Genomic DNA, 25,368 nt, shown 5'->3' on the forward strand with positions numbered 1-25,368 from the left:
CACACACACACACACACACACAGAGGGCTAAAGTGGTACCCTTCAGACACATTAGACAGAGGGAGGGTGGGGCGCCAGTAAAGATTCCTTAATGGGCTCTGCCGTCCTCTCGTCCATCTGCCTTGATGATAAACACACACACACACATCTTAGTCCACATTGGCCTGATGCGCATCACTGCCAATCACCGTTTTCTTTTTGTTTCTTTTTCTTTATTTCCCAACAAAGCGTCGTTTTGGACACTTCAGCACAGGATCTGGACTTTCACATGGACTCTATGATCAACAGTTTTAAATCCTGATGGGAGATTAAAATGATGGGAGTGTATTTAATCAGCTGTTCCCTGTAACTGGATTTTTCCAACTTCATGGTGACTATTTGGGTGTGTGCTCCTTCAGAGCGCATGGAGAACGCACTCGCTGGGACAGTTTGTGCGTGATTGACAGTGTCCAGTGTTAGATCCTCAGTAATATCCACGGTCCTGAGGTAGGATGCCTTCCCTGCACCACGGAGCTATCTTCATCGGAGCCTTCCTCATTGTGACCGGAGGCTCCACAGCCTTCCTGGCCTCCAACCAGAGCCGTCTGCAGGCGTTCTCCCTCTGCTGTGTGGTGCTGGGGGTGGTCATGCTCATCCTGGGGCTCTTCTGGGCCATGAACAGCAAAAGTGCGGTGAACTACAACCACCGGGAGTTTGACCCAGAGTGTCCACATTATCCTTACAATGATTACCCCAACTTCAGCAGCCATGCCCTCTTCTCACCCCCGGGGACCCGCTTTGCAGAATCGCAGTCGGTGTTTCTGCCCAGGTTGGTTGGTATAGACATATTACTTATCAACTTCTATCTTTATGATCGTTGGGATTCTCCAGGCAAGAATCTGAAAACAAAAATATAATCTTAATAAATGTGTATGTGTTTCTGTTGGCTACTATCAATGATCCATAATCAAATCAATCGGATTCCCTGATTATATTTGCCTTTTTGCCCTCTATCGACTTTATTCTTCCTGTGTGTATCCATACTAAATTATTACAATAAAAGCTTCAAGCTGACTTGGGATGGAGCAGACACATAAGACTAACTGAACATAAGAAAAACTGTATTTTTTCCCCAAGAAAAAATAATGATAATTTTGTTTACTAAATATGCATTCATTCCTAAAGAAATGACATATTACCCTCCCTTTTGCCCTCTGCAGGCCTTGCTCAGCCTTGATAACACAATGATGAGCTTAGATTAATATCCCATTTAAACTATCCACAGGCAAGATGCATTATCTAAAAATAAAGACATTAAAACAGCAAACGAAACACATTTAGAAGCAAGAACAGTTTTGGCTCAAGTACTTTATGGATTTTATTTGAACTAATTAATCTGATTATTTTTTCCTGATTGTTTAGAGGGGTGTTTGTCAGTAGAAAACAAAAAGCTCTGCAATGGCCCAGACAATAATTCAACAGATTTGTATGATCCGGTACGGTTAGTGTGTTCATTATGAAATCCAATTCCTGTATTTGTCAGGAAACACAGCTACTGATGTAACATGATTCCAGCTGCCATCGAGTATTTGATCTCCTCAAAAACTGTACACAGAAATTTGTGTTGAGACATCATGTTGTTTTCAATAAACTGATTTCTACCCTTTTTTCCCCCTGAGTATAGGACAATGGAACGCCACAGACATGGTGCTCACGGTGAGGATTTTGACTATCCTCCCATGGACCCAGGGGGTTTCAGCCCATCACCTAACCCTCCTCCCTGGCTGGGACCCCCACCTCCCTATGAGGTGGCCATCAAGACCACATGCAGCTCTACACACCTGCGGCGAGCGTACTCAGACACACACCTGGCGACAGAGCCTCTGTTTGGACAATCAAGAGAGATCAGCTTTGAGGTGTAGTGCTTGATGATGCACATGTCTCACTTCTCTGTAGATCAGACCAAAAGATAGAAAGGCAGCATTTGGTACTTTGGCTCAGGCTTTGCAGTAGCTGCCTCATCACAGTGACAGAATTCATCAAATACTTGAAGCATGCTTCATTCTGATGTTCACCTGTGCGTTTTAGCATGTCCGCTTTATATTTTCTGTATTTACAACACAGGTGCACAACACATACACAAATCTATGGTGAAAGCCAGCCTCATCAAACCAAATAAAGCACCAAGACATTTTACGTCTTAGAAACTATGGGACCATTGTAAGTCGTTGTACAGATGGGTGACAAATTAAAGGCAAACTGATATAAAGTGTATTATTAAGGTGAAGGATCACCACGTGCCTCCAGTTATACTTCAACGTGCCTTGGCTCTGAACTCTGCTGGAAGGTTGAACACCATTCTTCCCAACTATAGTCCTTTGTTTGGTGTTTTAAGATGGCAGTGGAGAACACTGTTCAACTTGTCGCCCAATACCTCCCATGGGTGTTCAGTTGGTTTGCAAGTGACGGATGGATGATGGATGATAATGGACTTATAGTGAAACATTTGATTCAGGTTTAACTAAGTTCACAAACCCAATTCAGATGAAAAATGATCATTTGCTTTAGATGTAAACTGCACAACCCAATAATCAGATAAGCACAAGTTAATCACAGAGGAACAAAGCTGTAGGTGAATATGAGGAGTACACAAGCCCAATACCCTTCTGCTCAATACAAAGGTTACTTAGCATACAAGATTGTGTGATATAAACTTTTAAAAACATTTTATCAAAGGCATTCAGTGACATCCATCATAGCTAAAGTCACTTTGGAGATGATCCAACATGATTTTATTCCATATCATCAAAATGAAATGTAGTAATCCACAGTTTGCGGTACACTATGGTGATAGTAGATATTTATGACCATGTTTTGACCTGCATTGCATTTTAAATTAATGGCTTATTAGTTTTTCCTTTAAATCTCTTTTCTGGCCTTAAATTATCTTTATATCCTAATTTCACTAAAAACAAGTAAATACTGAAATGTTTTTATACAGTTACTGAAAACTCAGTATCCTCACCGACACTGTAACAATCCTGATCTTTAGACGAAGTAGTCATAATTTTCGCAAAGCTTAATAGATAATTAACATAGAATGAATGAAATCATTCATAACTGTAACAAATCACAGTGAGAAACCGCTGGGCTGCTCAACGTCAGCTTGTGTGCCACACGTGTACTTGTCTGTGTATTGAAATTTGGGGGGAAGGATGACTCATCTGACCATATGAGTTTTTCCACCGCTCATCAGACCACTGCAGCTCAGTGGCAATGCTGTCTGCGCTTTAAATAACACCATTATATCCTTCTAAAGGATCACACCATTGTTTTTGCATATTTTTTATAAAGAGAACAAAAATGTATACAATATGGAGCAGTATATGTGCTACTGTACACCATTACTTTCTTGTAGAAGGGTTGTATTGATTGTTGCGTCCCACAGCCTTCACGGCCCCTAAAATAAGATGCTGCATCACAGCAGACTGATGACTACAAGTCCAGTATTATGATCTCTGACAGCACAAGGACAACAGACATCAGGCGCTCAAATGCATCTACATATACATACAAATGAATCCAAGGAATACAGGTGATCCACCATGTTGTTTGAGACTTCCTAATGCATGCCTCTATGATTCATATGCTTTACTCTGAGAAAAGATTACTCAAGGGGAGAATCCTGCAACATGACTTCAATTGCTGTGAGTGAGTGTATTGAACTTTATTTAATAAAAGAGTGATGAAGGGATCTCTTTGTGTCTCAGTGTCATCTGATCTGAGCCTTAATCCACATAAAACTTACCATGCAAAATTAAGATGAATACTGTGTCCAAAGTCTCTACAATTTAACAAATTTATTACAGAAGCAAATGAATAGACAACTCTGCAGAAATTATTCCAAAATGAGAAGTAGACATCAAAGTTTTTTGTTTTTTTTTTGCCTTATTTAATTCACCTCTATACGGGCACAATTTCTTGCCATGTTGGCTGTATCATGTCTCATCAATGGTGGTAAAGACATCAGTGATCTTTGGCTCCAGACCGGTAATGTCCTGTATCTTTGTTCGATACACAATATCTTTAACATAACCCCATAGAAACAAATCCAGGGCTGTGATATCTGGTGAATGAGGTATCCGGGAAACTGGGTCATCCATTCCGATTTGGAAATGTTTGATTTTGGAACCCACCAACATGTAGTCCCCAATGTGGTGGTGCACCATCTACCTGGAAAATGATGGTTGGTTGAAGGTCATCCAGTTGTGGTGCCACATATTCAGTCAAAAAGGCAAGGTAAACATTTGCAGTAATTGATCTTCCATTGAATTGAAATGGACCAATGATCTCAGAATGTGATTAAAAACTTTGATAACCACTGAGCACATAGAACAAATCTGATTAACATATCTCATCGCCAGCCTTTGTCACAGATTTTTTAAATTGTAAAAAAGACCTTGTGGACACCCTGTATATAAAAGTGGATAAAATAATATGATTTATAATTTATCCTTACATCATGAACTAAGAACCAAAAATTAAAAAGGTAAAGAGCTGAGAAAAGTTCAACATGAGGTCGATTTTGAAGCTGTACTGACTCAGTCATAAGACATGATCCTCATCAGGTGGTGAAACACTGCACTTCATTTCAGTTGGAGCTGCTCTTTCCAGGAAGAGAACTAACATCCAAATCTCTGAATATAATTATTAGACAATGTAGCACTGTTCTCCCAGGACCATCAGCTAACACACAGAAACTAGTCTTTGTCCTTAAACAACACTTTAACACACTTTCCATTAAAGTATGAGGGTTATACAGAGCCGTACAGTCTATAGGTCATGGTGAATCTTGGATGAGTTAGTGTTTGTTAAACATTCCTGGACAGATTTTCAGAAAGAAATTCCAAATACTGTGGAAAAGTATTAAACTCGTTGTATTAGCAAGTTTATAATGACCATACATATGCATTTCTTATCATTTCTATTGAGATGCAACTAGAATATGAGTGTGCTTTAGAAACCACAATTACAGGGAAAAATACATTTCCACAGACCAAAGTGGCACATATTTAGTGAAACCTCTCTTTGCACTTAACTTAGTTTTAAGTGTTCAGACAATATGAAATTCACTGTTTTACCTTTACACCAGATTTCAGTCCAGACCTGTCATACAGATCTTATTGTAAAGGCCATTCTTTGCAACTGTTCTTAATACTGTCAACATGTTTCCTGTGTTTTGTTGTTGTGTTTGAGTAAATACACTGAGAACGAAATATGTGCGCTCATTACAACCCCTGTGGCTGAAGACTTCTGCGGTCCTGTGAATGAATAAGTAAATAAATAAAACCTTATGTAATGTGTTAGGTGACTGAAGTTTATCCAAGGACAAATCTACAGGGTGGTTTCTCCATTATGTCTCGGAGGAAATTATTACAATTTTCTACAGAGCAGAAGATGTACTTGTACTGGAATATTTTTTTTCTCCTATTTCGCTTTTACTTTTTAAGAGCTGCAAAGTCATTTCAGAAGCGGTCTTTAAGAACACTTGGGTAATGTCTGATAAAGGGGTTGTATGTATGCCATCCAGTGACAGGCAAAGTGGTATTAACATTGATTATCTCAGTACAATGGGACCTGTCAGTGGGTGGGATATATTAGACAGCATGAAGAGACCATGGCGACCTCAAAGCTGATGTGTTAGAAACAGCAAAATGTGCAAGAATTGGGATTTCAACAACTTTGACAAGGGAGAAATTGTCACGATCAAATCACTGGGTCAGAGCATCTCCAGATTTACCAATGTAAAGTGGTTAGTACCGACCAAAAGTATCTAAAGAACAACCGGATCTAAACCAATCTAGCATCTATGGGAGCAGAACATTATTACCACCTGTCTAATATTGTGTAGGTCTCCATGGATCGGGTTTATTTGTCCAACACTTCCCACAGATGCTCAATTAACCTGAGGCTGGGATGTCCTTCCTTCGTCCATTTATGGTCGGTTCTAACCATTGCAGACCAGAAATAAAGATACTCTGACCCAGTCATCACCGTTACTACATGGACCAGGTCAAAGTCACTCAGTTCCTTATGTTGATCATTTTACTGCTTCCAACACATCAACTTCAACGACTAAATGTTCACTTACTGGCTAATATATCCAACCCAGTGTAATGAAATAATCAGTATTATTACCTGTTCTTCTGTCCCTGGTCAGAATGTTATGGCTGATCAGTGCACTGTAAAAAAAAAAATCCTATTGTTTTTACGGGAAAAAACTGGCAGCTGTGGTTTCCAGAACAATACTGTAAAAAACACATCCAACTGTAAACATATTTGTGGAGTAACATGTAGATTTAACATTTTAAACATGTAGATTTAACACTGGATTTAAATGGTAAATTGACTTCATTTATTTAGCACATTTTATACACCTTCATGGTGTCCAAAGCACTTTCCAAAACCACCAGATCCAACTGGGAACAATAGAAATACATCATTTCCACACACAAATCTGGCTTTGTTCACATACTCGTCCTGTTAAAACTACAGCTATATTTGATTCAATTGTTAACACAAAAATCTTTTAAAATAAACAACTTTGCATTGTATTGTCACATACAGTTTTTTTTATGTTGCAATTTTACAACTTTTTGGTGTTAATTCTACAGTCTTTTTTTATAGTGTGTATCACAATAAATAAGAGAGCCAGTTTAGTTATGTATTCCTATGTAACATTCTACTGTTCCACACTGGAAAAACCTCCTTCCACCCGTTTGCCACTCCATGGAAAACTGTCTAAACCCATCAGAAGTTAGAGCCAGTGGGCACAAAGATGCAGGATTGAATATATAGTTATATGTATGTTTAATTTTGCAGACTCAGATTAACAGCATTAAGTTATGGACTTTATTTCTAAGATAAAAAATAAATCTAAATATCAGTAATCAGCTGTTTAAAAAATTATGTTTGCAGTAAATGTGGTAAAATGTTGCCAAATATGAACCTGTTATCAATACTTACATTTTCTACAGACAGATTATGACAACTATAAAAGAAATATTCTATAAAGGGGAGTGTTTATAACATGTTTCTGTTTAGGACACAGGTGTCAAACATGTGGCCAGGGGGCCAAATCCGGCCCACCAAAGGGTCCAGTCCGGCCCTTGGGATGAAGTTATGAAATGGAAAAATTACATTAACCTTTTCATGCATGAGTTATGACAGCCTTAGTAGAGATTTTTTGTCCTGAGTATTTTTATTCCTCTTTAGGCATGAAAAAAATCAATCAATTTTAATGAACTGATTTTTCATGGAGTTACAAAAATGTCCACTCAGCTGGACACCATGTGTTTAATTTTTAAAGCAAACAAACATGTATTTAAAACCATCATCAGAAAGTGATATACTGTGTGAAAACTATGAAATAAAACATTTTTAATGCAGCTAATTTGATGTTTTCTCACATTTTATCATACTCTAATGCTAGTTACTATTCTTTTCATGGCAATTATATGCAAAAAAAATGGGGAAAAAAAAAAATTGTTTAAGAAAACTGTTAATTACAGTCTAATAACAATTAGCAACTGATTTACACTCAAACATGTTAGTGCAGATCAGGTTTATCAAGAACAGTACAGTTACAGTAATGGTATAAATTGAAACCCATTAATATACATGAGAACAGCTGTATAAAAGCTGTCCACTGTAGTGACCACTATGCATGAAAGGGTTAAGAAATTAACAGTCCTTTTAGTTCAGGTTCCACATTCAGACAAATTCAATCTCAAGTGGGTCAAACCAGTGAAATACTATCATAATAATCTATAAATACTCACAACTCCAAATTTTTTGTCTTAGTAAATGTAAAGATTTTTCATGTATTTACTCTAAAACAAAGTATAATTTAAGAAAAAAAAAAAAAAAAAAGTGAATAACCTAAACAAATATGAACAACCTGAAATATTTTGAGAGAAGTAAGTACAATTTTTTGTCTGTTATGAAATGTTTTGTGTGTTTGTAGACCCACTGTGATCTATAAGTTATAATGAACATGTGGAAATGATAAACTGCATCAGAATATTGTTAAAATTACACTTATTTTTTAAGTTTCTTCATGTTATTCACATCTTTTGAAAGGATAGTTTGTAGATGTAAACCTGTTCATAACGTAAATTTCCTTTTTTTTTTTTTTTTTTGCTCTAAAACATAGAGAAAATTTTGGAGTTGACCTTATTTCTATATTTTTATGTTATTATTTTACTGGTTCAGCCCACTTCAGATCAAATTTAGCTGAATGTGGCTCCTGAACTAAAATGAGTTTGACACCCCTGGTTTAGGAAGATCTGGTTAGACTATGCAGGGAGTCGTTTCCTGTTTCCTCTTAAATGTGGACCATCTGGGGGATCCTCCTGCTCCACCCCCAGCAAAGCCCAGCTCCAAAGTCACACTATATGAGTTTCTAACCCCCAGAGCTGTGACTATTACTCTCTTCTTGTGTAAACAGCTTGCCCAAACAGAGGAAAAGTGACAATGTTCAGCCCGCCCTGTCCACCATTCCTCCTCGTCAGTGAAAAAACCTTCCACTCCAAAACACTTCCTCACACCGCGCAGCTCTGCCGCCGCCGCTGCGTCCAGATGAAAATCCAACAGTGCCCGGCCCACATGCGACATCCACTCCTAACCTACAGATTTCCAGCGTAATCACTTCATACCGGATATGCTTGTGTGGTGAGAAAAAGCGGAGCAGCAGAAGATCAGATAACAAGAATGAGAAGAAGAATAGACGCGAGTCGGGATCTAGTGGTTGAGAACACAGTGTTTTTCCCAGAGTTTTTCGGGGGTTTGGTAGGAATCCATCAGAACATCACGAAGGAAGTGAAAGTTAATGAAGAGGAGAGGAGATATGGTTAATAACGAAGGCGAGCTTTCAGTCCACGCATCCACAGAACAGCTCCACGCCGCCACATCCCTTCAGGTAAAGCGGTGTTTATCATTACGCACAAGCGCACGCACAGGATACTTACATATGTGTGCGCATGTGTGGACGCACCTTAAAGCCTGTTTTCTAAAGTCTGTCTTTGTCACTCACACTATCTGAGGTGTGGATGCTGAGTGTGCTCTCTCTCTCTCTCTCTCTCTCTCTCTCTCTCTCTCTCTCTCTCTCTCTCTCTCTCTCTCTCTCTCTCTCTCTCTCTCTCCTGCAGACTGGCTGCTGCTGGAAGTGGAGCTCGGATCAAACTGCAGTGAGTTCCTAGAGGGCACAAGGGCTCCGGAGATGCCGCTCCCCCAGGGCATGCTGCTCTTGCTGGGCCTGCTGCTGGTGACTGCGGGGGTGGTCATGGCCCTGTGCATGGGCTTCACCTACCAACCAGCTCCGCTCCTAGGGATCGGAGTATCTCTGGGTTTGGGGGGCGTGGGACTGATGGTCGTGGGCTTCTGCATGACCATGAAGAAGCTCCAGGTGGCCGTGCCCGGACACTACCTCCTGCACCCACGCACGGGCACCCGCTTCAGCCCACAGCAGGCCCTGGCCATACAGAGGTACAGTAAGTGGAGACACTGTAGAAGTGGGAACATATTGAATGATTTCATCTAAACTTTTGAAAAATAGTGGTCAAGATTTTGTGAAATAGTTTAGGGAACATGAGCCATCTCACCCCAGGATTCATTTCAATCAGTTTGGGGGAATGATTTAACTTATAAAGTTGTAACATTATCTGGTCACAGTCTGCATTTGTCCAGTATTTTATGTTTTTTTATTTTATTTTATTTTAACAGAAATGTGTGACTGAAAGCATGTAGCCTACTTTGTATACTTAACCCTTTCATGCATGAATTGTGAGAACCTTAATCAAGATTTATTTTCTTGAATGTTTTTTATTCCTCTTTAGGCATGAAAAAAACAATGCGATTGAAAATTTTATGAATCTATTTTGCATGGAGTTCTAAAAATGTCCATACAGTTTGACACCATGCAGTTGATTTTTGAAGCAAAAAAAAACACGTATTTACTGATACATCACTTGAAAACTATGAAATTAAAAAAAAAAAATTACTGCATCTAATCTGTTTTCTCACATTTTAACATACTCCAACATTACTCATTACTCACTTCATGGAGATAATATGCAAAAAAAACACCAAACAAACTATGTTTAGTAAACAAAACAAAACACTGTTTAATAATAATAACAAGCAATTGATTTACACTCAAACATGTTACTGCAGATCAGGTTTATCAAGAACAGCAAAGTTACAGTAATGGTGTGAAGTGGAGCGTATGGGGTGATGCACAAGTATCCGCTGTATTGGCTGATATGGAACTAAAACAACAAATCCCATGAATATACAAGAGAACAGCTGTAGAATAGCTGTCCACTGTAGTGACCCCTATCCATGAAAGGGTTAAATCACAAAATATATCCTTTTTTTCTTTTTTCAACATTCTTTTTATTGGAATCAAGGGTAAAAAAAAAAAAAAGTAACAGTATAATGGCTCACAGGTTAATTCCCTATAATATATACTGTCAAAGAATACACTCCATCAGCACAATAGAGATGTCTCATACACATCAGCACTTAAAACTTAAAGGCATCTAAGAACAGAGGAGCAGATGCTGCTGAAGTGTTCTCTCAATGTATCATAGTTGAATATGGATGAAGAGCTCAGTTTGTGTTAGTAGGCAGTTAGAACAGAGGAGATGTTTTAAGACAACAAGGTAGAAATAATAATCAGGTGTGACAGCTGGATGTTGAAACTTCTATCACTGAGATGTATTGTGGGTGAAATTATTGTGTACTGTGATGTGTAATCTCTGTAGGGGTCATCATGATAATTTAATGTGAATTCAACTCCTGTAATACATGTTATTTACAGTTAGAGTTCATTTTTGGAAACACGCCTACCTGCCTTGAAGGACAGTGCGGAGTTGTATTTCTCAGACATAGTGCAGTTTAATTTATGCAAGGTGCATTCAGGGACTCTGAACCCGTCAGGACACATCACATGATTTACTTGTACTTCGCCAAATACTGTGATTAGACTAATTATTCTCAGGGAGCTCAGATCCCAATAAACTAAATGTGAAACAAAGAGCATGTTTGTGTAGACAATGTAGGACACGTTACCAATCCTGAGAGATAGTTCTACATTTTCATATAATGTCAATCTAACTTTAACACAAACATCTCTATCTCAATCACCTGTTGAAGTAGTATGTTATTGAAATACTGCATCTAACTGAGGTAGTTTAACACTGAATTTTAATCTTGTTATTTGGTTGAAATGGGTATACTTGACATCACATTAAGGTCATGATGAATCAAATATTGAAGGGCAGGACTGGCAAAGTTTACATTTCTCACACAACTTCTAAAAACAAACTTAAAATTTAGTTTTACAGTTGGTTATGAACCTGAGTAGAACCATGTATTCCTCTCAAAATCAAAATGTGGGACATTGTCTGACATCCATCCATTTATCCATCCATCCATCCATCCATCCATCCATCCATCGATTTATTTTACAGATAGGAAAAATATGTCTCCCTAAAGAATAAATCAGTATGTTGAATCATCTGTTTTATGTATTTTAATGAATTACAACCAACATTTTTTTGGTCAAGCAAAATGCAAATGACAAAATTCATATCTCTATGTAGTCTATGACACTAAAATCAAATGTCAGCTTTATTTCTAAAGCCCAGTCATGCATTACCTCAAATATACATGAGAATAACACATACACAGAAAAAGTGACAAGAGAAAGAGACATAAACTCAACATTTACAGAGGGGGAGAGACACAAGTGAAGCAGGCTCAATCCAGTCAACACTTGGGAGGGTGGCCAATAGCCAGGGGAGGCTGAGGACAGCTGATGATCCAGCCAAGGGTATCCAGAGTCAAGGACAGAACATGACAAGAGGCAGAAATGCACATTTTTTGCACCGTCTTTCCATCCTCACAGAAACATTCCTCCTCTGTAGCTCCATTCAGAGGTATTTGGAGGAGTTTTTTCTGACCTGAAATGAGGATGTCATATACTGTATTGAACCGACTCTAAAGCCCCTGAGGCAGTTTGTGATATGTGATATTAGACTGCTGAGACACAGCTACACTACAGTTTAGTGCAGTAAAGCAAATATTTGCATACTCATGAGGTGATCTAAAGTGGCCATGGTAAACATTTACTAAACATCAACACCTTAACTTGCTTTTGTTAGCACTTAGCTCAGAGTCTAAGCCAGGTAGGACACATTGGTGAACAGTTGAGGCATCCAGTCTCTTTAATAAACGTATCAGTCTTACATTATAATAATAATAATAATACATTTTGTTTGTATAGCGCTTTTCATGGAACTCAAAGACACTTTACATACAGTAGATAAAAACAGAAATCAAACACATTAAAGACAGATAAAAGCAGGTGCAGAAGGCAGGTATATAAATATAAAACAGTTAAACATTAAAAAACAATCTTAAATAAGTGAGTTTTTAAAAGGGATTTGAAGGTGTAGTGGTCGGAGCAATGTCGGATGGTAGGTGGGAGAGAGTTCCAGAGGGTTGGGGCAGCAATAGAGAAAGCTCTGTCCCCCCAGGTTCAGGTTATGACAGAACTGTTGACTCTCTTTGGTTTCTGCAGAAGGCAAAGATAAACCAATGTTTCCATCTTAAACAGAAGAAGTAGAGAGGTTTTAAGGTGTAGCATATGTTGTTTAAGATAAACACACACACACAGAACGACAAACACCAGAACACACCATCCTTGGAGATCAATGAACAAATGGTCTTGGTGCTGAACAGACCCCTCAGAGAGATCACCTCATATTTATGCCTTTGACAAAAAGCAGTGAAGTACTTTTGGGTTTTTAAAAACCTGGACTTTTGACCCTGAGAACTGGAAAGCAACAGATTTTCTGATTATGGGCTGATTATAGAAGTAGGTCACGCAGACACACATGCATGTGTTTAACAGATTTGTTCTGGCATTGTCTGAGGTAATCTATGATAGCCTGCAAATTTACACAAGGAGGAATCTGCTCATCGTCCAGTGGAAGAGAGACATCACGGGTAGAGTTTCCATCATTAAGGCTTTTTCTACCTTCAGATACAGACTTGATTAAAATGACTGATGATATTTCTAAAACTGAACCTGGAGGAAATGGTTTTATACTGTTTCCAGCAGTCCACGACCAACACTAGGTTTACAGATATAACAAAGAAAAGCCTGAAAAAAAATGACGTTTGAAAAGCTATAACAAATCACTGGAACATTATTGTTGAGTTATTCCGTTGTATCTGTTTCCTCCTGTCAGATAATTGATTACACAACAAATTGTATTAGCTCTGCAGTTTACCTTCCCTTTTTAACCATGTCTTTTCAGGAGGTTGGACCGAATTCGTCGAGAGATGTCATCAGATTCTGTCAGCGCAAGACCAGAGCCTGAACCGCCGCTCCCATCCACCCCACCGCCTTGGACTATGGAGCCCCCTCCCTCCTACGACACAGTGATGAAGAGCCAGGAGCAGAGTGAGCAGCTCTAACCGCTGACTCTGGAGGACGTGTTCGCTTTGTGTCGGTGCCTTTTGTTTTCAGATCAAAGTGAGGACCTGGTGAACAGTCGGTGCTATCGGTGAACTGGCTGTAACAGGCCTGTCCTGTGCCTTAAAACGGCCTCCCTGATCTCAAACACAGACCAAACATTTGTACAGACTGAGCCCTGCAGTGGCCTCTGTGTCGTGTAAATGTGCACGTTGTAATTGATTGTGAAAGGAATTGAACTGATCACTCCAAGCGCTTCACCTTCTATACTAAAGGCCTTTCTTTAGACCAGCATGATGGAACGTTTACAACACAGCTTAGGGATTCATGGCAACAAGGCGGCGAGCCTTTTATAGTCACCTGTTCAGATATTTTACTAGCCTGCTTGTATTTATGTGACCTACTACTGTAGCTGCAGAGCAGTCCTTTCCTGTTTGTATCTGCACTCTTTCCTGTTATAACATTGCACATTTATTGATTGCTTACTCCAATGCAAAGTGCCTTAACCTGTGACCATAGACTGTACTTAAGACGCCTGTGACAGCAGAATGTTAACAGCTCCGTGTTATTCCTCTGTCAGTGTTGTTCTCAGTGTTTGTGTCCTGTCCATGGTTTAAATTGTGATGTCACTATAAACTTGAGTTAAGTAACAGCTACAACCTTTCTCTGGGTGGTGTTACAGAGAAGTAATGGTTTGTTTATATGAGGGAAACCCTGTGAAGATACAAAGAAATGTATTAAAATCAGTGCCAGACCAGGCAAATGTAAACAGTCATAATTCCAGATACTGTTCTCAAGCTGAGTTACTAGCTTTATTTTTGCCAGCAGCAAGGTGACCTATTAGGTGCGCACACACACACACACACACACACACACACACACCTGCAATTTTATACCTGAGCAGGCTGTCTGCAGGCTGTAATAGGCAGCAGAGTGGAACCCTAACTGTCTCCACCCTCACCTTCAAGCCCTGACACTGAGCGCCACACACTCACTCCTGACGACAGGTGCTTTGGTTTCAAGCAGTGGCAGCAGTGTGTGTAGTGATGGTGGAAGGGAAACCGTATCGCTACGGGCTCATAGTAGCAGGACTCTGCGTGGCAGCGATGGGCCTCTTTATCATGACTCAGGAGCGACCCCACGTCTACGCCACAATGTGTGCTCTGGGAGTCACAATGGTGTGTGTTGGGACAGTGTGGAGCCTCTGCCAGTGTTATCCAAAGGTACAGCAGATACACTGTGTGTGTGGTTTGGAGAGAAAGGCAGGAAATAACCTGAAATGTGTGTGTTTTGGTAGGTCATTTTGGCCCCTCGGCTTGAAGAGAAAAACCCAGAGGAAGTAGTGTGTACTTCTGCTGAAGCAAAACATGAAAGGTACTGTTACCCACACACACTGCCCTACTGGTCCACAGACAAATGGGTGTGCAACACTGGGGTCTTAATGATCCTCTGTGGCCTGTCTGGTATATACTAAGTGATCATGTTGTGGGTGAACATGGCGGCAGCAGCAATATAATGAGTCTGAAGGGAGGAGGATCTGCCCTGGTACACTATAGTTAGTAATTTTGTTATCTTTACAGGAAAATTAATGGTGATCTAATGGAGTAGCACAAAGGAGGGAGGCGGGAGAAAGAGGAAAGTGGAGTAGAAGAAAACAGAGCGACTATAGCCGGAAGGTTTTCTCTAAAAAGCGCAGACACAGTGAATGACTAACACGTCCTCCTCTTCCCACTGTTAATATACCTTTGATTAAAGTACTCAGGCCTCACTTAGTGACAGTGGTTGTTCAGCTCCTGAAAGTAAAAGAGCAAAGACAGATAAAGACACGCACGCTCAGCAAATCTCACAACGCCTCAGAAGTATAAAATGAGGACAAAATGCTGAAACTAGACTAGACCTTCTATTTCCGTCTCTTCCCCCCTCCCCCTCTTTTATTTAATTTCAGGCGTGCTGAGGCTGTGCCAGGTTTCTGTGGCCAAAAGTCGAGAAGCTGCAGACTTCTCTCTGAATCTCTCGAGAGCCAGTGTCACAGCTGTCCCACGCTCCCCTTGGTCTGATAGAGGGGACGGCGTCTTCAGAGGACCCCTGGTCACCACGCTCCAAGCTCTCAAACTGCACCCGGGCTCCTCTGTTTGAAGTGTCCAGTGACCTTTCAACAGAATGACAGCATCGCTCACACATGACGCTGTTTGGATTTTTACAGCTGGTGACTGTGACTGATGCAATATCAACAGTTTTGTGTTAGTGTGACAATCTGAAGTGTTTTTTAAAGGTGAATGTATGACAAAAAGACCCCAGTAGATGGCATTGTTTACTATATGAAAGAAAGTGCATTTGGTGTCAAAACCTGATGCGTGTTTAACCTCCTAAGACCCAGCTATGGGTTTTCTTTCCACATTTGTGGACAAGAGTTTCACAACAAAAACAGAAAAGAAAACTGTCCACTACAAAGGACATTCCATAAAAATTTTAAAAACTGTATCTGAAAAAACTGTTGCATCACGATGTTTCCAATATAGGCACTTATTTAATAAAAAACTAAAAAAAAGCTTGTACTTTGCTGGCATTTCCTGGATCTTAGGAAATTAACATCAGACACACATTACTTCACCTCTGACCTTCATCATTTTTGTCTGGGTTGCCTTTGTTTAGTATTACACTTTTAAGTTGAGTAATATAAGGAGAATTAATTAAAATGAGGAAATATTCTGAAATTGCTGCAGTTTTAGTTTTAATCACACAACATCTTTTAAACTCATGCCTTCAGATTTCTACCATTAATTCTATTTAGAGATGCACAGATTTTGTCATTCATTCTTCTTTACAGTAAAATTGTCTGCCATAACATCTTAAATACAGCTGTGCAAAGTTCCAAGAAAACTGATATGCCCTTGAGCAAGGCACTTAACCAGCAGGCACCTGAAATGGAAACCCACTGCTCCTGATCTGCAGTGTGGTGCACGTTCAGCTAATGATGGGTTAAAAGCAGAGAGTCAGTTTCAGTGTGTGTGTTGCGTGTCCAATAAATATAATAAATACTGACAACAATAAAAAGACTCTGTAGAAAAATATGATTCTTCTAATTTTCTAAGAATGGCCCTTAACCTACACAAGAAACTGTTCGAGTCTAACAAAACTTTTGTAATTCTTACAGCAAGGTCTATTGTTGTTGTTTGTTTTTTTTAATATATATATATATATATTTGTATTTTTGATCTGTATAATTTACACACAAAATAGTTGGTAATGAGTTGAAGTCAGAGTAAAAGAGAGGGTGACATTCAGTGAGGTGTGTGTTACAGTATGTGAGTAATTGCTATAATTAAAATAGACTAGATGCACACACACTGTTGCCCATAGTGCTTGAATAATTTTGTTTTCAGAAACGTTCCTCTTGTACACATCAGTAATCACCTTTGATACTTTATCTATCAAGAATAAATCACATTGTCACGATGATTATATGAGAAGAGGTAAAAATATTTTATTTCATCTCTATGAGCAACAAAGTATAAACAGAAATTTCTGAGAATAAAACCTGTTGTGACCAGTAATAAAGAGCATGACATATACTAGTGCATGGGAATGTGTTCAGGATGGGGCACAAACTTGGATTCATGTCTCACTTTGTTCACATTAAGTTGAAGCAGCATCAGTAAACAAACTTGAAGTCAGATGTTTTTATTCCAGATTGACATGGAATAATGACGGGCTGCTTTGGGGGAGTATGAAACCTGACTCCGCCACAGTAAGAGGTGTTTTTAACGGAGGACAATCATTCGATACAAAAGCGGTGGCGTGAGGCGGAGAGACGTCACCAATCCCCGCCTCGAATAATAAGAATCAATTGTTCGATTTTTTTTTTTTTCTTTTTTAACATAAAATCTCAATAGAGGATTGGAGACGCTCTTACTGTCAGACGCACTGAACGCACCACTGAGACAGTAAACATCTGGATACCTGAGACTAAAATAAAAAGTCACATCTGGATTTGTGTGATTTGTACATTGATCCTGGTACCTGACACGGTCCTGTGCTGGTGTGGAGAATGTATCGCACCTCAGCTTGGATAGGCTGGGCGCTGTGTTTTTGCGCATCTTTGGCCGTGAGCGCGCAGGACTACCCCGAGGACGACGAGATGATCCTGGACTTGATCCGAGAGGACGGGACTCAGCCTGAAACCGGAGAAGAACCCTCCGCAGAGTTCCTCAGGTGCAACAAGGTAGCTTCATGAATACTGATCAGATCAATAATCAATGCATGTGTATTCACTGATGGGTTTTTATTTTACAAATAAGTTCATGTCTAACAGTCCATGGGTTTATCTAAGAGCCATTTGCGCATGCACCCACCTGCACAACTTTGCATCTGAAGTTTTTATGCATGTGTTACATATTTGCCAGTGTTGAGGATCCAGTTTTACTTCAGTTACATGCAACCCAAGTGTGCATCCTCCTGACCTGCACACAGAGCGCATGCATGTTCCCTCTGCTGTGTTCCAGGCGGCGTGGCGCATGCCCGGTCAGTACCTGGTCATACTGCGTCAGGGTTCTCACGAGTCCCACGTCCAGAGGACCATCAGGAGGCTGAGAGCTAAGGCCGCCAGAAGAGGATACCTGCTGGAGATCCTGCAGACCTACTCCGGAGCTCTGCACGGTTTCCTGGTGAAGATGAGCAGTGACGTCCTCCACCTGGTAAGGACCCAAGGGTGGGGGCCAATATGCAGTGGCCCTCGGAGCTCATGCTCTTGAATTAAGCAGAAGTGGTCCAGTTTGATCAGCTGCACAGACTTTCACACTGCATCTAAAACCTTGCAGAGCCTGCATGTACCCGGATGGGGTGAAGTGACTTTACTGGGTTGCCCTGAAAATACCCAAACATGCAAACTACATCAGCTGTTCCTCATGGAAATCTCTCTCAGACCTAAACACCTGCCAGCAACCAAAAGCATCTACTGATCTAAAATATGTAAAGTTAAACAACTTTTGAGCCACCAATCCTATAAGTACATTGACATAATTCAGATAAAATGCAGATTCTGGGCTTTTGAGCAGCATCAGATAGGACCCATTTGGATGAGCAGAAGCTCCATGAACATGGAAACGCCATCATTTTCTGTAACACTGACTTGCCAATAAAACCCATGTAGTCTAACAAATGACAGTGGTTGAAGATGTTTGTTGTTATGTTTATTCAATTATATATTTCACTGAAAAAGTCACTTTTTATTCAGTTTATTCAGAAAAATAACAGATTTTCACTGAAAATTTCAAAATGCAAGGGATAATAAATTTAGGAAGGGTTAAATCTTGGGGAAAAACTCTTTTGGAAACACCACAAAAGTGTGCAGGACATTCATAGTGTACTCTATCAAACGTGGTTCCACACTGACAATATATAACCTCCTGAGATCCAGCAATGCATTACTGTACTCTGCAGGGAACAAAAGTTTGATGGTTTGACTTAAAAAAAAGTGCTGGCCATTGCAAAGGACATTCCATTAAAAAATAAATAAATCAAAATAATGTAAAAAATTTACCTGAAAAAACTGTTGCTTTATGCAGTTTCCAATCAAGACAACTGTTTAATGTAAAAATGATAACATTTTCACTTTCCTGGGTCTCAGGTGGACAACATCACAAAATATTTGTCTATTCCAGGCCCTGAAGCTGCCCCATGTCCACTACATAGAGGAGGACTCTTCCGTCTTTGCTCAGAGCGCCCCCTGGAACCTCCAGAGGATACTGCAGCCTTATGGTGGAACCTCAGAAAATGGAACATACAAACCACCCAGTGAGTGTGTCTGTCTGCTACACACAGGTATATGTGTGTATATAAAACGCACTAAAGTAATGACACACTGACCCTCCTGTCCTCTGCAGATGATGGAGGGATGGCGGAGGTGTATCTGATGGATGGCAGCGTCCACAGTTCTCACAGAGAGGTGGAGGGACGCGTGCTGGTCACAGACTTCAGTCACGTCCCTGAGGAGGATGGAGTCAGAGTCCACAGACAGGTTTAACACACACAGTAGAAAGTCAAACACCTCTAGAAGAAAGCTGTCACATACTGAACACACTGATTTCACTTACTTCAGAACTAAACATGGAGAATCAGCGTTCAGTTTCTGTGCTCCGTATATCTGGAACAAACTACCAGAAAATATCAGGTCTGCTGAGAGTCTGAGTTCTTTTAAGTCAAGGTTGAAGACTCACCTGTTCACTGCTGCCTTTGTCTACAAGGCTTATGACTTTTTAAATTTTATATTCTCCTTCGAAACGCTGCACTGCAAGTCTTACTTTAATATGTGTGTGGTTTTATATTTTGGGTTTTTTGTGTTGTTTTCTTACTTGCTGTTTTTAATCACCTTTTACATCAGTGTTTCTCAAAGTGTGGGGCGGGCCCCCCGGGGGGGTGCGAAGGTGTGCTGGGGGGGCATGGGATCTCTCCTTGGTGGTTGTTTTTTTTGTTTTTCTTTTTCTCCTTCAGGTTAGATCATGTAGCAGGTGGAACTAGTATTTTAGTGTTGGAGCACCCTGCACTCATTTTAGGGATGTACAACAAACAAATCTACTGCCATGGTGATCTGTCTCTAGACTAGACAAAGAGTTTAGGTTTGGAGAATGGACAAGGATTGGACTTGGAAAAAAAAGTGGAATGTTTCTGTTTTTGCACAATTTGTACAGTTTGCACTTTAATGTTCTGAGACGTGCAATGGAAACAGGCTCATTGCTGCCACTGATATTGTTAAAATGTTCATCTTCATTACCAAAATTTGTTTGTTGTTCTAAAAAAAGTAACTTTATTGTTATAGTTGTAAGATAATTGCGCATTTCCAATTTTTATTTGTAAAAATATTGTCTCGGAGCAGTCTTGTTGAGTTTATTTGTATTGTTCAAGCAAAAATCTAAGTTATTTTTAATTTGAACAACAAATTATTCAAGGAAAAGCAAAAAGTATTGTTATAATATTGACGTTTCTTTCAATAAAAGTTATAATTGCACCGCTGTTACAATGTTGCTGGGGTTGGGGGGGCCTGGAGATTTTTTTGTCCTCCAAAGGGGGGCCCGACAGAAAACGATTGAGAACCGCTGTTATACATGTTTCTTCTATAATGTTTTAAATGTGTTTCTTGTTCCCTGTCATTGTATTTCAATGTCCTGTGTGAAGCACCTTGAATTGCCCTGTTGATGAAATGTGCTGTACAAATAAACCTGCCTTGCCTTATTGTTAAATGTAACATTGGAAGAACCTGTTTTCTGCTGCTTCTTATTTTTCACTGTGGATTGTTTTGGTGTTTTTGCAGGCCAGTCAGTGTGACAGCCACGGCACACACATGGCTGGTGTTCTGAGTGGGTCAGACTCTGGTGTTGCTCGGGGTGCTGGTGTTAATCTGGTCCGTGTTCTAAACTGCCAGGGAAAGGGGACTGTGTCAGGAGCGTTGGCAGGTACAACAGGAGGTTATTTCCACTATCATCACCCACCAAACACAGCCCACTCTGGCTCTAATGTGGTCCACTGGTGTCCACAGGTTTGGAGTATATCAGGGCAACTCTGCTGGCCCGCCCAGTGGACGCAGTGGTTATTCTTCTGCCTTTTACCGGAGGCTTCAGCCGCTCATTAAACACAGCCTGTGGACACATGGTGGCTACTGGAGCTGTGGTCATCACCGCTGCAGGGAACTTCAGAGATGACGCCTGCCTCTACTCTCCTGCTTCAGAGCCTGAGGTTACGTCACAGAACATATCATATGCAGAACATCCACACAATCTGTAACTCATGGCTGTCAAAGTCATTTTAGTTCAGGGGTCACATTCAGCCCAGTAGGATCTGAAATGGGCCAAACCAGTAAAATAATAACAGTGAAAAAGTACAGTTACATTATGAAAATGTTTTCATCTACAAAGATTCCTTAAAAATGTGAATAACAGGAACAACCTAATATTTCTTGAGAAAAATAATTGCAATTTTAACAATATTCTGGCTCAATTAATCATTTACAGTTTATCATATACAGTACAACTTACAGATCACAGTGAATCTACAAATATACAAGACATTTAGTAACAGGCAAAATATTGGTAAAATTCCACATACTTCTTTTAAGAAAGTTCAGGTTGTTCATATTTTTTGTGAAAGTATAGTTTATAAATGTAAATATCTTCATTTCATGTATCCATCCATCCATCCATCCATTTTCTTCTGCTTATCCGGGGCTGGGTCCCAGAGGCAACAGTCTAAGCAGGGATGCCCAGACTTCCCTCTCCCCCAGACACCAAGAAAAATTTGGAGTTGTCATTATTTATGGGTTACTGTGATAGTATTTTACTGGTCTAACCCACTTAAGATCACACTGGTCTGAATGTGAAACCTCAACTAAAACGATTTTAAGATCATTGATTGTCAATATCTTCAGTATAATTTTTGTATTTCACAGATCCATCCCACAGGCCGGATTGGAACCTCTGGCGAGCCGGTTTTGGCCCACGGGCCGAATGTTTGCCACCTGTTCTGTAACTCATCTTTCTGTGTGTTCAGGTGATTACAGTGGGGGCGGTTAACTCAGCAGACCAGCCCATGGCACTGGGGGCAGGGGGGACCAACTTCGGCCGCTGTGTTGACCTGTTTGCACCCGGTGATGACATCGTTAGCGCCAGTAGTGACTGTAGCACCTGTTTCACCTCACGCAGTGGAACCTCGCAGGCTGCTGCTCACGCTGCTGGTATGCACACACATAGAATCAGTGGAGGAGGATGTAGTCAGACACTTTACATGTTGTAAATACATTCTACTACCACAAAAGTAAAAGTATGTATTACACTGGTCGACAACAAATTTATTGTTTAAGTTTTTTGAGCTGATTTAGGATAATTTTGGTGTGCTGAATCCAAAAATCACATTAATTTTGCTCAATCAGGTCAACTTTCTGAAGTATGCTACATATTGGCTTTTTAACATTTTTGCTGACATTTATGGGCATTTTCACATCATAAGATACAAAATTCTTTCATATTTCTTGCAATAAACAAGTTCTGAAGATTTTACTTTTGCCAATTTATGATTAATGTTTTTTTTAATATTACAGGTGAATGAAATGGCTTCGACTAGAAGATCTTGCAAAAATAAGCCTGACGTATTCTGCTACATCTGCGGTGAATACACCATTGTACCTAACAGGAATCCTGTTAGAAAATTTTTTTTTTCTCTTAAAACCTATTTTGGGTGAGAACTATATTAAAATCAACTGATAAAGTCACAAAAATGTAATAAATTTTGTGAGAAGATCAAATTTTTCAAAATCAAATTAGCAAAAAAACGTGACCTGATTGAGAAAAACAGATGTCATTTTTGGATTTAGCGGTGCAAAATGGTCCTAATTCAGTTGAAAAAACCTAAACAACTTGCAAAAAACATTTTTTTGTAACCCAATGTTATCAGCAAAATGCACACAAAGTATGAAAGTAAAACTCACTGGGGAGTAAAACAGTCTGTGTTTTACTATATATGATGATTCTGGCTTCGTTTTACTGCGGCATAAATGTGTGTTGCATTTTACTGCTGTAGATGTTTCAGGTTAAGCTCATTTGATCTACTTTAGATACTGTTTGTTGTTTGATCTACAGCAGTAGATAATCCTGTACATTATCTTGCCACACAGAATCCTCCTGTTTGTAGCGTCAGTGTTCTTTTGAGAACCACATACTGTATCTCTAAAAGAGTCAACTTTTCATGAGCTCCTAACACAGCCCTGTCTTCACCTTTGCCACAATGGATTTTCCATCAAATCTATGAGGGTTTTGAAAGAAAGTTGAATTTTCTCAAAACATCCTCAACCCCTTCCTTGAGGATATGATGAACATGCAAAATCAGGAAGATACTGAACTCTAAAAAGTAATTAAAGTCCTTCAGATTTGAGATTTTATTGAAACAGTTTATAAAAAAGTACTTAAAGTGTGTTTTGCTTGTACTTGTGTAGGTATAGCTGCGGTGATCCTGTCAGCCAATCAGAGAGTATCGCCAGTGCAGGTCCTGCAGATGATGCTTCACTATTCCATCAGTAACACCATCAACCTCCTCTCTTTGCCTGAAACGCATCATCTTTCCACCCCAAATCTGGTAGCCGCCATGCCTCCTGCCTCAGCAGCCAACAACACAAGTGAGTGACTCACATACACACTGTCATACACACACACACACACACACACACACACGCAGCATCTCTATGTGGCTCACAGTGTGTGGGTGTCTGCAGATGGCGAGCTGCTCTGTCGTTCGGTGTGGTCAGAGAGGTCAGGGGTCACGAGCACTGACAAGGCGATCAGCCGCTGTCGTCAGGGGGAGGAGATGATGGGCTGTAGCAGCTACGCCCCTGACGGCGTCCACGCAGGAGAAGCCATCAATGTGAGTTTCACCAGAGCTGTCATCATCCTTCAAAACATCCACAAACACCAGACACTGACACCTTTCACTCTGTAGGAGAGCGGTGGGCAGATGGAGTGTGTAGCCTATAACGGCCCTGGGGGTAAAGGGGTGCACGCCGTGGCACGCTGCTGTGTAACATCAGATCTGCAGTGCCAGGTCCACACGAGTCCACAGCCCGGGCAGGACGCCGAGTGTGTCAAACCACAGCATCACCTGACTGGTAAGATGTCCACAGGCTGTACTGGAAATGACAGAAGCTCAGCTGTCCACAGTGCAAAGACACATGTCAGTCAAAAACCTGGAGCTGTTGTATAAAAAGCACCCTTTGCACATCTAGGTCAATTATGTTAGTTACCATGGCAATCAGACAAAGAAAACGCACTCCCTGACAGCTTAAATGCCAGTTATGTCTGCAAATATAGAGCAAGATTATCAAAGTGGGTGCTACTTTTTCTCATATTCTCCTGGTGTTGATTTTTGAAGAGTTTTTGATAAATTCAGCCCTTTTTTCCAGCCTTGCCTGAAGATTAGAAGCAGAAAATATAACAAATTAAAGTTTTTAAGCATACAGCACCTTCCTGTTTCTAGGTTGTACATTTTGGTCTGCTGGTCAGATCTGGTCTGGCTCGCGTCCCCATCACGGTGATCGGAGGCGCTGTGTGGTGAAAGACAGTGTCACATCACATGCACTGTGCTGCCACAGTCCATCTTTGGAGTGCCACCTGCTGGAAAACACATCAGCTGATAAAGAGCAGGTGAAGAACTATATATAGACAATAAACCAGCGGTAAATGTCAACTTTAATGTTTCTCAAACCTTCACATTGTTTTTGTTTTTTTTTCCCCAGGTGGAGGTGTCCTGTCCATCTGGTTGGACTCTGACAGACTGTAACGCCTTCTCTCAGGGCTCTGCTATCTTGGGGACAGTTGCTAAGGGCAACAGTTGCCATGTTCACAGTGGCGCTGGAGCGGATGGGGCAACAGGTATCGCTGTTTGCTGTCGTATCAGACCTCCAGATCAGTCTGCTGCAGCTCCACACTGATGGGGCCTCGCATCATTCTGACACCCCACATCTGCAAAGCAACTTTCATATTCCTCTATCGACACCTTTGGTTTTGTTAACCCTGATGTCAACACCTTATTATTCATATGTGATTGATGGCATTTCAGTAAAAGCTGTTATGTGTTGGTTTTTAGGATTAGGTTCAAATATTCTCCACTTAAAGAAGAGAGAAGCTGTTACTCCTAGTGCTGTTTTGTGAGCTGTTGAACCATGCCAGGCAAGGTTTCTAAAGTATAATCAAATATTTTTTGTATCTTTTTAAAAAACTATTATAATAAAAACAGCTTAAGTGAATGTCATGATCAAGTTGTACCTTTGTATTCGACCTGAACAGATAAATTACAGTGGTTTTTACAAA

General features: G+C 40.2%; 2 protein-coding genes across 3 annotated transcripts; both read left to right on the forward strand.

The window, feature by feature from the left end:
• The first annotated feature begins 14,539 nt into the window (after positions 1-14,539).
• On the forward strand, positions 14,540-15,817 carry bsnd (barttin CLCNK type accessory subunit beta). 2 transcript variants are annotated; one of them, XM_030132738.1, is made up of 3 exons: positions 14,540-14,748; positions 14,823-14,899; positions 15,471-15,817. In XM_030132738.1, the coding sequence occupies exons 1-3, from the start codon at positions 14,572-14,574 to the stop codon at positions 15,580-15,582; spliced, it is 366 nt and encodes a 121-aa protein (XP_029988598.1). In that variant the 5' UTR covers positions 14,540-14,571; the 3' UTR covers positions 15,583-15,817. The 2 variants fall into 2 exon arrangements, with proteins under 2 accessions (XP_029988598.1, XP_029988599.1); XM_030132739.1 differs by lacking the exon at positions 15,471-15,817 and adding an exon at positions 15,106-15,188.
• Positions 15,818-17,416: 1,599 nt separating this feature from the next.
• Positions 17,417-25,304, forward strand: pcsk9 (proprotein convertase subtilisin/kexin type 9). Its single transcript, XM_030132737.1, has 12 exons — positions 17,417-17,747; positions 18,028-18,219; positions 19,186-19,318; positions 19,408-19,541; positions 20,832-20,973; positions 21,057-21,253; positions 22,064-22,247; positions 23,502-23,681; positions 23,778-23,926; positions 24,002-24,167; positions 24,536-24,702; positions 24,795-25,304. Exons 1-12 carry the CDS (start codon positions 17,574-17,576, stop codon positions 24,987-24,989), a joined length of 2,013 nt encoding a protein of 670 aa, XP_029988597.1. The 5' UTR covers positions 17,417-17,573; the 3' UTR covers positions 24,990-25,304.
• The last annotated feature ends 64 nt before the right edge of the window (positions 25,305-25,368 follow it).

This window comes from Sphaeramia orbicularis, chromosome 4 (genome assembly GCF_902148855.1).
Source record: "Sphaeramia orbicularis chromosome 4, fSphaOr1.1, whole genome shotgun sequence".
Taxonomy (NCBI): Eukaryota; Metazoa; Chordata; class Actinopteri; order Kurtiformes; family Apogonidae; genus Sphaeramia; species Sphaeramia orbicularis.

Bases quoted from the DNA above. Each gene is read 5' to 3' on its own strand.
- bsnd (XM_030132738.1), top strand. From the start codon at position 14,572: ATGGTGGAAGGGAAACCGTATCGCTACGGGCTCATAGTAGCAGGACTC. The intron at 14,749-14,822 runs GTACAGCAGATA...GTGTTTTGGTAG, and splicing joins TCTGCCAGTGTTATCCAAAG to GTCATTTTGGCCCCTCGGCT. The intron at 14,900-15,470 runs GTACTGTTACCC...ATTTAATTTCAG, and splicing joins GCTGAAGCAAAACATGAAAG to GCGTGCTGAGGCTGTGCCAG.
- pcsk9 (XM_030132737.1), top strand. From the start codon at position 17,574: ATGTATCGCACCTCAGCTTGGATAGGCTGGGCGCTGTGTTTTTGCGCA. The intron at 21,254-22,063 runs GTTACGTCACAG...CTGTGTGTTCAG, and splicing joins CTCCTGCTTCAGAGCCTGAG to GTGATTACAGTGGGGGCGGT. The intron at 23,927-24,001 runs GTGAGTTTCACC...TTCACTCTGTAG, and splicing joins ACGCAGGAGAAGCCATCAAT to GAGAGCGGTGGGCAGATGGA.